This window comes from Zea mays, chromosome 4 (genome assembly GCF_902167145.1).
Source record: "Zea mays cultivar B73 chromosome 4, Zm-B73-REFERENCE-NAM-5.0, whole genome shotgun sequence".
In the NCBI taxonomy this organism is placed as follows: domain Eukaryota; kingdom Viridiplantae; phylum Streptophyta; class Magnoliopsida; order Poales; family Poaceae; genus Zea; species Zea mays.
The window spans coordinates 239,147,659-239,164,786 of NC_050099.1; the positions used below are offsets into that span (position 1 = coordinate 239,147,659).

Below are 17,128 nucleotides of genomic sequence, written 5' to 3' on the forward strand. Positions count from 1 at the left end.
ATGTTTGGTGTGATGTTAATTTTCTCTATATACTGTGCTTCTGTGTATTGTGGCAAGTAGAAGAGCCAGTGGCTGAGGATCCTGGTGCCCAGCAGATAGAAGTTGCTGAGCAGGAGCTCATTGAAGGTAAGTTGTGCCCTTGATCACTTTCTTTTTACCTAGTCATGTTCTTATAATCATAATGATATGCATAGGTTAATTTGATGGGATCCAATAGGTTACCCTAGTTTTGGCTATCTTTATACCTTGTTTTACCACTGAATTTTTGGGTAGTATATGCTATTGCTTTATATGGTTTTGGGTATAGAGATATACATTACTCATGTTCACACTTTTGTTATCAGTTTATTATTTACTGTTCATGATAAGATCATTATGTTAATGGGAACATGGAGAACCACCCGAGAAAATAGTGCCACCACAAGGGTGGTATGGGACGCCCTTGTCTGACTAATTAGGAAAGCTAGTGGAAGACTACCTTACCCGAAAGGGGCAAGGGCAGTAGGGGAGTTGCATGCAGGGAGGTATCACAGCTAGTCGCCCCTATCTTAAGCATCCACGTCCCTTCAATTGGTATCAGAGCTAGTAGCTCATATTTGGAACTTTTGGCTTAATGTTGAGCCGACGCTAGATTAAGTGAGACAAATATATACCCATAAGACACCTCACTTCAATTCCACTGACTAATGAGCACTTGGACGTCAACTATATGGTCAAGGCCCAATCAATCATAGAGTCCCAAGCTCAAGGGGAGTCAAAGTCAAGTTTATTCGCGGATCTGGTTCGGACTACAGGAGCGGGTTCCACAAAAATGGACGCCCAGGCCACATATGGACTCCATTTTTGATGTTTTAGATACCTTTAGAAAGCTAAGGAGATAAGTTTTCCAACCAACTGGTCCCACATCAAAATATGCTTGGAGTTGATGGGAATCGTCGTAACAAGATGACGTCCAGAATCTGCCAGAAATCAGCGGCGCCTGATTTTGGGCCTAAAGGCCTTGTACATCCGACGGTTGCTCAACCACCCCCTTGGTCACCGCCTGAGTCGAGGATGATCCCAATTCAAGTGGAGGAGGAGGATGAGGACATCACTCCCATACAAATAATGCATGGACCGACAACACGAGCATGTGCACGATAGCTAAATCTCCAGGTTCGTCCTAACCTAGTTAATTCTTTTAGAGCTTACGCTTGGCGCCATGGATGTTTTGATGATTAGGAACCTTGGGGAGGACCAACAAGGAATTGGTAAAGGCCAAGATGGTAAGGATGATAAGCTAGGACGTTCACAACAAGAGAAAGACAAGTCTAACTCAACTTCGTCTCCACCTTGGAGTCTAGTACCAGTCTGCACTAAAATGAATACCCAGGATGCATCCAAACTCCAATTAGATTGGAATTTATATGGATGGAAAGATAAGGAGATAAGCTCCAAACTAGAACCAACTTAAAATTCGTCTAGAGTCAATAGGAATTGTCAAAATAAGTTGGCGTTTAGATTCTATTTTGGCGCTGCGACATCATCTGTTGGATTGTTGGGCTGTGTATCGTGTTGGAGCCCATTAGGGGTGTGACCAGGGTTCACTCATGCCCCTAACCTCTATTTTATCAGCAACCGCCACCACATTAGGGTTTGAGTTTTGCTTAGATCATATTTGTCATCGAAAGTGTCGTTGTTCATCAGTTTGTGAGACCCCACCTCGTGATCAATACAATTTTTATTGTGTTCTTTCATGTTCTTGCTTGCATTCTTGGTTGTGCTTGCAGGGATAAGCCTTCATGGTGGGGTCACTCGTGTGGCACGAGTGATAACCAACTGAGCAGTGGTGTAGTGATTGCAAGGATCCGTTCGCTCAGAGCCCTAGATCATCAACGCCAAGATCTCCACCCAATCAAGTTATCCTACCTCACAGAAGATCGGGCCTTGCCCTCGATCAAATGGTATCAGAACTCAGGTTGCCCATGAGGTATAATCCTACCTTTTAGATTCATTTTGTTTCATCCGATAACCCAAAAAAAGCGTACAAATATAGAAAGCCAATCTCGACAAACATAAGTGTATCTTGACCTACAATCATCGCCTTAGCCTTTGCACAATTCAGTTTCGAAGTCCGTAGTTCTGAGTTTGTGTCCTAGGTTGAGTTTGGTTGCTGGTTTAGATTTGTTTTGGTTCAGTTTAAACCTTTCATCTGCTACGATCCCACAAATTCAATCTCCAAAACATATCCTATCTTTTTCATCTCATCATCTCATCTTTATTAAATTAGTTTCTGTCCAATTTGGTATTTTGAGCATAAATCTTAAATATGAACTCGGAATTTAGTGTTCTTGTACTTTCTGGAAAGCTAGAAAATTGTATATAACTTTCTTATTTACGATATTTCCAGAAAACATCAGTATCATGGAGTTATTAGTATTGGAAGTAAATCTTTTTGTGATCATGAAATTTCGGACCAGTCTGTATCTCGGGGTCAATATCTGGCACTTTATTTGTCTAAAATAGGCGATCCATATATCTAAAAGAAAGAGAAAAAGGAGACCTACAACTTTTTTGTTGTAAGTTTTTGAGTTTGAGGTCTTTAAATTTGCCAAACAGTTTGTTGAAGTTAGAGCATAAAATGTGTGACAAATAGACAATATTTTTTTATACTCTTGTGTTATATCTTGTTTTTGTGGCACTCTTGTGAAAAAAGAGAAGGTACAAAAAAACCGCACAAAACAAAGAAAAGAAGAAGAAAAAATCAGAGAAAAAAGAAAAGGAGTGTGCATAAGCAGGAACATCATTGATCTGTGCACCTCTGTGATTGTTTTTCATTCTAACTTGTTCCCTTGCTGTTCCAAGATCCTTGTCACCCCCTTTGTGTCTTCCTCCAACTGTGCTAATGCATTGTCTAATGGAGGATAATCTAGGTTGTCTAGTTATCTTATGAATATATTCTTTATGCCTATATGTATATGTAGATGCAATTGTGGATATTACTCCACAACCCATCACACTCAATCAAAGAACCAAATCAGACAGGTATCATAAGGACAAGCATTCAAGCATATAGATACTTACAAAAATAGTTTTGTTTTTGTTCCTAATATTAGGTCTCCTATTCCTAAGGGTTACTTTAGGTACATGATTTCAAAGTGTGAAATCCACTTTTGTCTTTAGAAGAGAAAAATGTAAGAGTAATCAGAGTAAAGCAGCAATAGATGAGAAAAGATTAAGGAAAGTTTAGAAAGAATCAGAGTAGCAAAGATAAGTAGGTAAGGGTTTTGTTCAGTTCTATCTAGGTTACGTCCTACAGTCAACATTCCTCTGATACCACTTCTGTCACACCCAGATTTAAGGGTCAAACCTAGGCGCGAATCAAATGTGTGCTAGGATCAAATCTCACACATATGATGACTCATGGTACATAAACGAATGTCACATCTTTACTATATAATAGGAATTCTGTACAAAATAACTAAATAATTACATCATACGAAGGCAACGATCATCCGCAACCATAGTTGACTGAGAGATGATGGTCTAAACCTCTCACGAACTCATCACGACCTCCTGCATGCTCCCCATATTGCGGTACCTATTCTTGACTCGGGGGGATGTGAATAGAGCAAGGATGAGCTCACATACGTTCATCGCTCAACAAGTTGTAGGGAATAATATGCATGAGCTCACTTATGGTGGGGGCTCATGTGAAGTGTAAGGCTTACCAAATAAGATGGTTAAAGCTGAGCATTACTTTTAAATTTGGTCAAAATTTTATAAGTAGTTACTAAGTATAAGTAGATATCATTCCAATTAAATAAGATATCACAATTAATAATAAACACGCAATGCAATGTAAATGTCAAATTAAGTTTAATTTCATAAGTTAATCATGTGAGTGTCCAAGCCGCTCATGACCGTGAGCACGACTGATATACCAGTTTTACACTCTACAGAGGTTGCACATGTTACCCACAAGTCGTGTTACCCAATTACCAAGGGATCGCGACTTCCAATTCATCTCTACCGAGGAGACGATGCAGGGTAGCACTACGAAGCGTTTCCAAAGTTTCACTAGTTCGAGAAAACCCGCTATGGATTAAGGAAGAAGGAAGCATAGGAATCCCTCATCTGAAAAGCTTTATAGACAGTTCGACCTGAGGACCTCCCTATGCTCTGCAGCGACACCTTCCCGCTTGCCCCTTTCGGGTAAGGTAATCTCTCCCTAGCTTTCCTAATTACTTGGCCAAAGGCGTCCCATTCCACCCTTGTGGTAGCACTATTTTCCCGGTTGGTTCTGCATGTTCCAATTAATACAATAATCTTATGATGAACAATAATTAAACCAACAATATTAATGGAACATGATCATATATAACATTAATTTCCAAAAACCAGGTAGAACAATAGCAAATCTACCCAATAATTCATTTATTTGCAAGGTGTGGGATAAACAATACTCGGGTAACTTATTAGGTCCCATCAAATTAACCTGATAATGTCATAGTGATTAACAAGAACATTATTAGACAAAGAAGAGTGATCAATGGCACAACTTGCTTTATACTTGCGATAACATGTTGTCCAAATGCTGACCCAAAAGTTGGGCTTCTGATTCCTCGTCACCTTGCCGCTACTCGTAGGAATACATACAATCAAGCAAATAATGGATATGTTAACATTACACCAAAGTATATGAAAAAACATCGTAAGAATATCCTACGTGTCGCTAAGAGATCGTAGGTTCAAGAACCATTCAAATCAGAGCTAAAACGAAGAATTTATGAATAAAACAATATTTTAGGCGCAATAAATCTAATTGATTTGATCTAATAGATATTGCATTTAAACTGAGCATGTATTAAATTAAAATATTTGAGTTGGTATTAATCATTAACAATTATTTATAAAATGCGTAGGTTAGAACTATAAATTATATTATATAGATTATCTAGCTAATTAACATTAATTAATTAATTAATTAAAACATGTGGCATAATTAAAACAATGTTATTACTACGTACACAAAAATTAATATAAACCTAATACAACTTGAATAGATTAAAACAAATAATTTGACCTAAAAGATATCACATTTTTAATAAATTAGTAGGGCCGTATAGAAATAAGTGACATAACGGTGGGAACAGTTTGTTTACAAATGCATGACCTAACTGTTGCCAACTTATCATGATTGTACCTACTATTAAATTTGTTTTGTATAGTAGCCTTGCATGTAAAAAAAGTATGTTGTGGTGGTTATTTATTAGGTGGGAAGCATCAAGACTATCATACGGGAAAGACTCCTAACCTACCACTAACTTACCTTCCAATAAAGCTCTTCACTCACTCGTTGTTTCTGGTCATCGGTTTTTGATTATGAACCAAAGATCTAATCGACGAACCGAAAGCGTGGTGACGAAGTTCTCGCGAGCTGGTCACGACGATTGTCTAGGCTGCCCTGGAAGATGAATGGACAATGAAAAATTACTCGTCGAAGTTGTCGCTAGAGTTGGGGAGGAACTCGAACTTCGACGAGCTGGTTATAGTGGCTTATGGCTGCGAGCTTAGCTGGCGGGCGGGCTGTTGTGGCTTGTATGGCGGCGGTGCTATTGCGAGGCTATAGAGGAGACAAGTCTATGATTGATGGTTTGAGGTGTTATGGTGACATGTATTTATATAGGCTGGGAGGTAGGTGATTACATGACAGATCTAATCTGATACTTATCTGTTACATTCCTATCCTAGGAACTCTAAGGATGCCTCCAGCAGCACACGCTAAAGAAGATGGTACCGTATATTTACCGTTTGTTGCTGTTCGTAAGCTCTCCAACAAGGTCCGCTATCGTGTCCTCTAAAATAACGGACGTCTCTAGCAGCCGCTAGATGTAGATGTGTATTATGCGTTCGGTAAATGTACGTGATGCTCCTTTGCTGATACTAGCTCACGTCGTGTCCTTTTTTATTATATTTTGGTTAATGTCGTACTAAATGTGACCAATAAAGGAGAGAGTAGAAATTAAAAAATGAGATATAGAGGATTAAATTTAGAGGATTTTGTTGGAGATGAAACAAATATAGAGGACATAACCTAAGGTGCAGGTACGTCGTCATCTCCAACTCTTCTTTTTCCTCTTTCATTTCTTGCATCATCCTAAGAAGAACATTGATTGTAATTTAATTAAATATACTATTTTATGTATCCATTTTATTGCGTGTAATGGAAACAAAACAAAAAGCTAAATGAATGGAAAAAAGAAATCTATTAACATTGTAGCTTTAGAGGATCGAATTTAGGGGACGTTGTTCGAGACTAAGAAGATATATATAGCAACATCTTTTAGAGTGTGTTGTAAAGGACAGAGACTATTTCTTTAGGGGATGAAATTTAGGGGACGTTGCTGGAGACAACCTAATAAACTCGAAACCAAATCTGTAACATGACATATCTAATCTGATACTTATCTATTACAATCATATCCTATCTGTTGGAACTCTAACGAACTCGAAACCAATTCTGTTACATGACAGGTCTAATCTGATATTTATTTGTTACAATCCTGCTCTATCTGTTAGGAACACTAACAAACTCGAAACCAAATATGTTACATGACCGATCTAATCTGGTATTTATTTGTTACAATCATATGCTATCTGTTAGGAACTCTAACAAACTCGAAACTAATTCTGTTGCATGCAGATCTAATCTGGTACTTATCTGTTACAATCATATCCTATCTGTTAGGAACTCTAACAAACTCGAAATCAAATCTGTTGCGTAGGTAAGAAGTTTGGTCGGGTGGTTACAATAACTATGGTGGTTAGTTTGTTACGAACAACAAACAAGGGATGTCTGATGTCATGTATGATGTAACAGTGATGCAATATCCAGCAAGTGGAATGAAAAAAATAGGAGGAAACATTCACGTGTTCTTAAGTGGTCGAATAGGTAAGCCCTTTTATTAGCTATTTTTTTCTTGTTTTTTTATTTCCAGATTTAATTATCCAATTCAAATCTGATTTTAAATTTCGAAACCATATTTATATGCACAACCAAAACACCAACACGAATACAAATATTTTACATTTATTTACTCCTTATTTACTTTGCTCAAATAAGTATTTATATGCATGAAATTTAATAAGCATGGAATTCACATAGTTATATAACCCAATATGAATAATTTATATAGAATAGCTCACTATCCTATTTATTATAGTTTAAGTATATAGCCAATATTTTAAATTTACTATTTATTAAATTCTAGGGAAGATAGTCTCAATTCATAACTTTATTATAATACGTTTGAAATTTTAAATCTTTAGGAAATTTTCTTAATTCACCTAGATACGATTCTGGAGTGTTACAAGCTGCGAATATACTGGTGCCATTGAGTATACATAAATGGATTTAGGTGGTGCTCAATAGGTGAAAATGAGATACTAATCACTTAAATTTCAAAATTTCTATGGTGCCACTGTACTCGGATAGGTCTATCTAGGGCTGGACAAAATGCTCGTGGCTCGCTGGCTCGCTCGTTTCGTGGTCAGCTCGGCTCGGCTCGGATCGGCTCATTTGAATTTTGTCACGAGCTGAGCTGACATTCTAGCTCGGTTCGTTAACGAGCCAGCTCGCGAGCTAAACGAGCTACCATATTCTAGTAAAACGAAATTATATTCATATCATTTATAGAATAATTGATGAACATGTTATATATATGTGAGATGTCTATGGCCTATGAATTAAACTAATGATTAATGAACTATGCCTATGTGTTAATTTGGTCTATGCAAATATAATTATGGGTTAAACTGATGAACATGCATGTGAATTGTGAATTAATGAGTGATGAATTGTGCTAATTTGGTGTTATATTGACATGGTTTGTGAAACTATGAGTATAATTACTATTTTCTATTGTTAAATTAGTTTGAAATTAACTAAAAAATAATTATTATATACATTTTATTTTTTTTCTGCTCTGGCTCGCGAGCTAAACGAGCCAGCTCGAGCTCGTAAACGAGCCGAGCCGAGCTGACTCTGTGGCTCGTTACCTTAACGAGCCGAGCCGAGCTGGCTCGTTAGCTTAACGAGCCAGCTCGAACTCGGACGAGCCGAGCCGAGCTGGCTCGTTATCCACCCCTAGGTCTATCTAGCTTCTGATGTTTGCAAACCTTAGAGTTGGAGTGTTCAGCCAGCTACTCCTTTGCTTTGCTGAATAACCATACCAAACACGCCCATATTAATACCCGCTCGGCGGTGGTTCTGCAATCAAACGCAGGCCGCAGTCGCGTGCGGAACTAGAGCTCCTTCAGAGAAGTGCCGTGCCAGTGCCACCGCCGGCCGCATCATCGTTCCGCCCCCCTGGTACGAGCACTTCGCAGAGCTGCAACCTACATCCCTTTTACATAAATCTATTGTCTCGTATTGCCGTTGACGCCGGAATAGTCTTCGCATCCCTTTTACATAAATCCGATGTTTTCTTTCTCCGATTCCTTTGAGGAATCATCACGGGTCAGGGCAGGTGTTCTGCCGTTTGCCCTTTTCTTTATATTCTCCTTAGAAGAAATATTTAGTTGGAGGCTGGACATAGCCGGAGGAGCTAACTAATCGAGCGGTGTACTGGCAAAACAAAAGGAGCGGAGCAAGAAAGGGGAGAAAAAACTAGCCACTGCCGGAGCGCTATTGGCCGTGTTGGGCCTGGAAGCTTGCATCAATACTTCCCTCGCCCCGATTTGGTTCCAAAATCATACAAGTCCCAAAGTTGTCAAGATATTGGAGGTATGCAAGCGACTTGGATCTCAAAATAGAAGAAATTTCGGATCTGAGCACAAATCTGAGTTGAAAAAACTGCAACTCAAAATCATCAAAAAAAGAAGAAGAAAGAAACGAATATATTCGCTCCTCTTCTCAGCCGAACCCAAAGGAATTGAATCCAAACCCTGGGTAGGCAGACAGTGAGATATGGAGGAGAGCAGGAGGCGAACAAGAGAGGCTGCGGCCACGAATATCTCACGAACAAGCACATCATGGGTCCACGGAGCGGGCAGGGTGACGGGCTCCCGACGGCGAGCTACATCTCGGAAGAGCACCAGGGCAGCATGTCGTGTTGGGCAGGTTGGCCGTCTGGCGGACGGCGGACGGTGACTCGTGGTCAGGGTGCACCTGCTCGATTAAGGCGCCTGACTACTCATGTCTTCGTCTCTTTGCTTGTGTTTGCTATATGCTGCTCGTACCTCATGAGCATACTAAGTTGACTGCTCAGTCTGCTGAGTCTGTTTTTCTAGGGTATAGTGCTGAGCACAAGGGATATCATTGTTGGGATATGATTGCTCGTTGGATGAGGGTCTCTTGGGATGTTGTCTTTGATGAGGCTCATTCTTTTTATTCTTGTCCTTCTTTCGATGCTTTGTCAACATCCTTGGTTGATCCCATCTCTTTTCTATATTTTCTAGATGCCCGTGTTACTATTGGACCTGCCTCACGCTTGGTGCGCCCACGATAGTAGCCTTAGCTCCTTCTGACATGTTCATCTCTCTTTCGGTGCCTTCCTTTGTGGTGCCTTCTATAGTGTTTTCTTTGGAGCCTGCTGCTTTAGCCCCTGACTACGCTATGAACACTTGTCTACACCCGCCGGGTCATCAATTCTTTTGGTACACCATCATCCTCTCATGCGTTGCCCTCTTATGATGTGCGCTCTTCTGCAACTCATTCATTTTCTTGCGATTTACCTTTGACTGATGCTCCCTATTCATCTCTGGATCCAGCTTCCTCAGTTGACTCTTTGCTCGAGCCACCTCTTAGACGGAGTCATCGTTTTCGTCAGCCACCTAATGGGTACTCTCCTTCAGGTTTAGTCGCTACCGTTCTTTCTGAGCTGACTTCTTATCATGATGCTATTCTTCATCTGTAACGACAACATGCGATTTCTGAGGAGATTGCTACTCTTGAGCGCACTAGCACGTTGGAACTTGTTCCTTGTCCATCACGTGTTTGTCCTATCACCAGTATGTGGGTCTATAAGGTCAAGACCCGTTCTGATGGTTCTCTTGATCGCTATAAATCTCGTCTAGTTGCCCATGGCTTCCAGTAGGAACATGGTTGTGGCTATGATGAGATTTTTGCACCTGTTGCTCATATGACCACTGTTCGCACTCTTCTTGCTATGGCCTCTGTTCGTGCGTGGTCCATCTCTCATCTTGATGTCAAGAATACCTTTCTTGATGGTAAGCTACTTGAGTTCTATATGTAGCCATCGCCTAGGTATTCTATTTCTGCTTGTATGGTTTGTTGTCTTCGCCGTTCCCCTTATGGCCTCAAGCAGGCTCCACATTCTTGGTTTCAGCTCTTTGCTTCTATGATAACTGTTGTTGGTTTTTCTACCAGTAATCATGGTCCTGCACTCTTTGTGTACTACCTCCTCTCGGGGTCGGACTCTTCTTTATGTTGATGATATAATTATCACTGGAGATAACCTTGAGTATGTTGACTTTGTTAAGGCACGTCTTAGTTATCATTTTCTCATGTCTGATCTTGGTCCTCTGTGTTACTTTCTTGGGACAAAGGTTTCTTCTTTGTCTCAGGGCCTTTATCTATCTCAAGAGGAGTACATTCAAGATTTTCTTCATCGGGCTTCTCTTACCGATCACTAGATTGTTGAGACTCCCATGGAGCTCAATCTTCACCTTAGTGCCGATGATGGCGAGTCTTTTCCCGACCATACTCGTTATCGTCAACATACTGTAGGAAGTTTTGTTTATCTCTGTGTCACTCGTCTTGACATTTCATATGTTGTGTGTATCCTGAGTTAGTTTGCTTCAGATCCCATCCAGGTACACTATAGTCACTTGCTTTGTGTCCTACAATATCTTTGTGGAACCATATCTAGATGTATGTTCTTTCCACATTCTAGCTCGTTGCAACTGCAATCTTGTTCTGATGCTACTTGGGCTAGTGATTTTTTCGATAGTTGGTCTCTTTCTCAATATTGTGTTTTTCTTGGTGGTTCTCTCATTGCTCGGAAGACTAAGTAGCAGGTAGCAGTTTCTCGTTTGAGTACCGAGGCTGAGTTGCGTGCTATGGCCCTTGTGACTGCAGAGGTTACTTGGTTACGATAGTTGCTTGAGGATTTTCATGTTTCTGTTTCCATGACGACTCCTTTTGTCTGACAGTACAGGTGTTATCAGTATTGCTCGTGATGCGGTGAAGCATGAGCTCACCAAGCATATTGGAGTTGATGTTTCGTATACACGAGCTCAAGTCTAGGATGATGTTATCTTGCTTTGGTATGTGCCTTTAGAGCTTCAGTTGGCTAATTTCTTCACGAGGGCACAGGCTCGCGCTGAGCATAAATTTTTCCTCTCAAAACTCAGTGTTATAGATCCACCTTGAGTTTGAGGGAGTATTAGATAGATATGGGTTTATTTGTATTTTTCCATTTTATAAGGGTATTAGATAGATAGGCAACGACTGCTATGCAAGTAGTCATTCTGTGCAAGCGTGCAAGCAAACCATCTGATCCATTATATCGTGATCCAACCGTGGGTCACATTTAACACTTAAACCCTTCCACCACCAACTCAATAATCTTTATAAAAAAACCCCTAACAAACAATGGTTATATCTGTGGTTGGATCGTAATCTAATAGATCAGATGGTTTGCTTGTACGCTTGCACAGAATGACTGCTTGCATAGCAGTTGTTGCCTAGATAGATATGGGTTTATTTGTATTTTTCTCTTAAGGGTTTTTGTGTATATTTGTACTCATGTACCTATATATTTGTGCTAGTTGACCCCATAATGAATAGACCTGCTATTCATAATATTTGCAAACCATGAAAATTTGATTATTACGAACTATCCAAATACTCGAACACATGGGCATTATAGCTCACAAAAATGGAAGGTTGAGCTGCTGCTTGAAGAACCTCAACATCTTTGAACAACAACCTCAACGAAACTTGTATATGAACCAACTTCCAAACAATCCCTTGTGGAAGGATAGTAATGACTTCAGGGCATTGATCACACATATCCGACGGTGGAACTACTGTAACAACCCTCTTTTCTGTGGAATATAGTTGAAACTCTACAACTTGACCAAAACCAAGATGACGACATATGGTGGAACTAACAAAACAAGAGGACTACACTACCTCATTAGCTTATTAAGCACAATCTCTTGGCACCACAACAACGAACAACAAAACCATCATTTGGATGCTCTGTGGGCGACTAAATGCAAATTCTTTGCATGGTTGATCATCCCAAATTGGTGGCACTTAGCTATAGGCTAGCAGTGAGAGGATGGCCGAACAACATGCATTGTCCACTATGTTGGTGTAGCCATGAGACCAACCACCACATAAATGCCAAACGTTCATTCACCAAAAAAATCTAGGCAACAATGGCTTGGATTTCTTACCTGCAGCTCCACCAAGCTAACTGGAGTTCAATTAGGTCAACGTATGGGTGGTGGTCGAGTATAGCAGTCACAAATGATGTTCTAAAGATGGGGTTGTGTTAACACATCTTGCTTGTAGCACGAGAACACTGGAAGGAGTGAAACCAAAGAATCTTTCAACACAAGGACCTATCAACGCTATCCATGATTGGGAAATTCAAGGACGAAACTAGAATTTGGGTGAACACATGCACAAGGCACCTAGGAGAGCCTTTCTTTTGTACTGTTAATCCCTTTTTAAACTCTCTCTGTCCTTAGGAGTTCGTTTCTTCCGCTCTATTCAATGAAGTTAGGCACAATCTTGTGTGATTTCATTAGAAAAACACAAGTAAATTGCATGGTCAGTACTTGAAGTATTACAGGAATCTCGTCTGCCCCCAAACTATTAAACCTTATATTTGGCTCCCTAATGTACTTAACTGATCTCATTCTGGTCAAACTAAACATGGTGATGGCAAGGAGCCGATATGGTCGCCCATGTGGATGTGATTTAAGCAAAAAATCTCATGGTCCATAGCTGTGTCAACAAGCCAACATGCCATCGCTTCCTTATGCCGAGACTGCCCATGTCGCTCGCTTTTACTGTCATCATCATCAAACTGCCTGTCATGTCTACGGATGCCATGACCGCTGTCACACATGATGTGGAGATGAACCTGTCCATCAACTTCCACGTGCTGCCACTATCGCTAGCTGACACCGTCTTGGTCATTGCTGTGTAGGGCTAGGCTAAGAGTCGCTGAATGATCCTTTCGCTCTCCTTTACAGGAACATGCTGTTTACTTTGTGTCGCCATGGCGTGCTAGAGTACCTCTTCTACACCTCCAGCACCAGTAGCCTTATTGTTAGCTTGCACATCCCACATAAGCAGGCCGATGTGAATGATAACTTCAGGGACGTCGACGGCATGTCACTGCCAAGAGTCATTTGGTGGGAAGCGTTGTCATGCCATCTGTCGTGCCATTTTGTCCTCAGTTCGACCGCCATTACCGTGAGCTCAACCTTTGCGCATGGTTGGCCGCTTCCATCACCCTTATTCCGTTTCCTCGTGTTGGTCTTGCCCCAAGGCTATGGTTAGCAGACCGTGCATATGGCCGGCAAAAGACTATTTTGCACTGTAGATTGCACTCTTTATATAGTGAAGTTTAAAATAGGAGATGAGATGAATAAGGCTGCTGGAGATAGCCTAAACCCTTGCAGCTCGTGCTTGCATCGGGGGACCCAAAAGGCGTCCACCTCCACCATCGCCGAAGCACTGAGCTCTACTCTGGCTTGTGTTTCAGCACCACACCGCAGAGTGCTTAGGGCCACCAACCTCCTCTTGCCTCTGTGCCCAGAGCACCATCAGCTCTGCTGCCTCCCTCTGTTCCTTGTGCTTGCTAGGCAGGCAATTCCGAGCTGGGGCCCAACTTGTAACGCTGATTTCACCATCTTGCCACTGCCGGGCACCAAGTGGACACATTTGACTTGGCCTAGTGGGTTTTCTGCATAAATCACATACATGTGGATGCCATATCAGGCTCTTTGGTGTTGTCGTGTCTACTTTCGACAAGGATGAGATCACTTAAACATATTAGGGAGCCAAGTATGTAATTTCATAGTTTAGGGACCTACACAAAAATCGTATAATACTTTAGAACAGCCGTGCAGTTTACTCAATCAACACATACAAAGTCAGATCTTAAGCTCTGATACTTCAAAGGAATGGTTGAGCCCAGTTGACAAACAATCTTGCTTCATTCATTGAATTGTTTATAGGAGTGGCTATGTAACTACTGGGTGGTTTTGTTTGACCTGTCATCCAAATTGTGTAGTCAACCATAAACATACACGTCACACAATACATTTTGGATGTGACAGATAGGATTTAGGCGAGAGAATGTACAATGTCACTGAAAAATTACCACTGTATGGAAAGGACAATCTAAGTGAAAAGAGAACCAGGGCCTAATGGTTTCAGGACTTCAAACTCCGGCCAAATGAATTTACAGTGCTTAAATTAACTCATGTTAATCATGATAGCCAAAGCATGGGCAAAAGAGAAACTATGAATAAATCGACAATGTATTCTATATAGCAGTAATATACCATGTCACGAGCTTTTACACTAATGGGCTGTATTTTTCTGCAGTTATTTTAACTGGCAATATTCTATGTCACAGTAATATTTGTTAAATTTTTTCCAGAATAGCAACTGAACTAGAAGTCTAGTATTTCTTAATTGGATAACAAAAGGAATTAGTGTGCATTTGGCTTACGAACAATCAGTCACCCAACATTGAATTTGAAGTTCTGTTTCCTCTTTGTTCAGACGACACTCTCCAAATGAATGCCTTATATTTTGTGTTGCTCCTCTTTTCTGCAGAGTGTTCAGTAACTTCTTCCGATCCATATTATGGCTTCAAAGCAGCAGCAGAAACAGTTCCTGGATGAAGCCATGATCAAGCAGCCGACACCGGAGGAGGACCGTGAGGGCGCATGGCCCTCAGTGCTGACGATCATCGGCTTTGGATTCCTAACCTTCAACTCATTCATGGCTGTGTACAGGTCAAATGGAGATGTTGGATCTATCTCCTTTGTGGTCTTCTCTTACCTGGTCCTCGTTCTGCTGTTCTACTGCCTGCGCCGATTCGAGACAACTCCACCAGAGTCGCCTAGCCGGGAGCACATAAAAATGGCCGTGTGGGTACTCACCACGATGCTCACTGCTGCGTTCTCATACAAGGTGGCAGCAATTATGCCACTCCCGGTGCAGGTGCTGGTGTGGGCAATGGCAGGAGCAACTGTGTTCGGTGGTTTTTATGCTTTCTTCATCCACCAGGAAAAAACCGCCCAGCTGGAACCCCCAAAACCATAACGAGGTACAAATCTCATCTGTGCCTTGCTCTAGTTTCCCAAATGGAATTAACTATGCATGATTTGTTTGGAAACTCTTATTGCATCCATCCAGATAATGCATCCACCATAAGGTAATATCTTGATGACATCTGTGCCTGATGGTGTACCAAATGTCTCTATCTCTGCATTGAGCCACGAGTAGGAGGATAGCCTAGGGGTGCCTTGACTCCAAAGTTGTATTGAAAAAGATGGATGAAGCAGGCAAATGCTGCCTGAATCCATGACTCAGGGCACAGATTTTCCACTCAAAGGAAGATAAGATTGCATTACTTCATGATCTTTTGAACTGCCTCTGCAAGACGGGACTCGGATAGTGGATGCAAAGATCTAATACTGGCCTCAGGCAACGAGTTGTTTCACTCGAAAGTCTAGAAATGACCGGGCTCAAATTTTGCACCCCAAGGAAAGTGAGTTTGCATTACTTCATGACCTTTTGAACTGCCTCTGCAAGACTGGACTCAGATTACGCTTGATTGGTTGCCGGCCTCACCTTCGCCTGGCTTGCGCGAGCCTGCGTCTATAGAAATGCGCCGGACTCACGTCTCCGTCGATGCAGGCATTCGACTGAAAAAACATTTAAACTGCACCCATGCGTGCGGGCTGAGCTTATGTCATACAAGTAACCAATCACAGGCTTAAGTTCAGTCAACGCATGCGCTAAGCTTGGATGTGGCTGACCGGGCAACCAATCACACAGATAGTGGATGCACGGATCTAATATTGGCTAATTTGGTTAAACTTGTCTAACCTTAGACGTGGCAAGTGAGTCAGCGGATCAAATCTGCTCTAAAATTGTCTGCCTCCTAGATGTCCTTGGTGTTCCAAGATTTAATCATCACTGCACTATTTCTTTGCGTTGCTTCGCTGCAGCTTCGCGTTACTTGCATTCGCTTAATCAGGATTACTTTGATCAACTAGGTTTCTAACTTCTACTACCTTCACTTGCACAGGGTGCCCGTCCTGCTAGCCGGTGTGCTTGCTGTGCGATCGTTTGGCATGTGCTTGTTGAGGGGTTGCTAGGGGATTGGAGAGGATTGAAGGGATTAAATCTCCTCCTATTCAATTTTGAATAGGAGGGGATTTAATCCCCTTCAATCCCCCTCAAACCACTAGTAACCGAACGTGGCCTGAGGGGGCGGGCGAGTCTTTATATTGAATGAAACTACATAAAATAGCATGCCGTCTCTGTCACTGGCAATGGACGGTGGTGCCTAGCGCAACTCAGCGCACAACTGTGTGTCTTGATTTTTCTTCTGTTTATCACGGCATTAGTGCCATGCCGTTTTATGTTACAGTGTTGTGTGCTCGCAAGCATCCGAAAATATGCGTCTGAGTTTAGGGTTGGGTCAAACTTGTCGAATTTGGGGTTCTGTTATAATATGTTGAGCATGAATAAAGATGGATGCTGGTGACTCTGTCGCCATCGCCGTCCATCATGAGTGTCCTGTAATTCAACTTATATCTATCATGTATGTATGTATGTATGTATGTATGTATGTATATGCTGTCTACTATGCTTCTTTGTTTTAACTGAAATGTGTGTTACAGTGTTACTTCTCTGGGGTCCATTTAAAACGGCATTTCGTTTACGATAGGAACCAGCCATTATAATCTTTAACCAATAATTTCGCTAACCAATTTCAACTATTGCAATGCGAACTTAATATTATCAGATTTATAACCGAATGCGCTATCAAATAATCATAAGGTTGTAATCATAATAATATAATATAAAATAAATGAGTGCTCGAAGTGAAATTTTAGAGAGCGTTATAAGAAA

The 17,128-nt window shown here is 41.2% G+C and overlaps 1 protein-coding gene across 4 annotated transcripts; it reads left to right on the forward strand.

Annotated features, from left to right (window-relative positions):
- The first annotated feature begins 8,155 nt into the window (after window positions 1–8,155).
- LOC100276749 (uncharacterized) lies at window positions 8,156–16,905 on the forward strand. 4 transcript variants are annotated; one of them, XM_035966828.1, is made up of 4 exons: window positions 8,156–8,353; window positions 11,158–11,271; window positions 14,816–15,311; window positions 16,299–16,884. In XM_035966828.1, exon 3 carries the CDS (start codon window positions 14,846–14,848, stop codon window positions 15,305–15,307), a length of 462 nt encoding a protein of 153 aa, XP_035822721.1. In that variant the 5' UTR covers window positions 8,156–8,353; window positions 11,158–11,271; window positions 14,816–14,845; the 3' UTR covers window positions 15,308–15,311; window positions 16,299–16,884. The 4 variants fall into 4 exon arrangements, with proteins under 4 accessions (XP_035822721.1, NP_001232810.1, NP_001394005.1 ...); NM_001407076.1 differs by having other exon boundaries at window positions 8,184–8,353; window positions 11,163–11,271; window positions 16,299–16,880; NM_001245881.2 differs by lacking the exon at window positions 11,158–11,271 and having other exon boundaries at window positions 8,161–8,353; window positions 16,299–16,901.
- Window positions 16,906–17,128: the final 223 nt, after the last annotated feature.

Bases quoted from the DNA above. Each gene is read 5' to 3' on its own strand.
- LOC100276749 (XM_035966828.1), top strand. From the start codon at position 14,846: ATGGCTTCAAAGCAGCAGCAGAAACAGTTCCTGGATGAAGCCATGATC.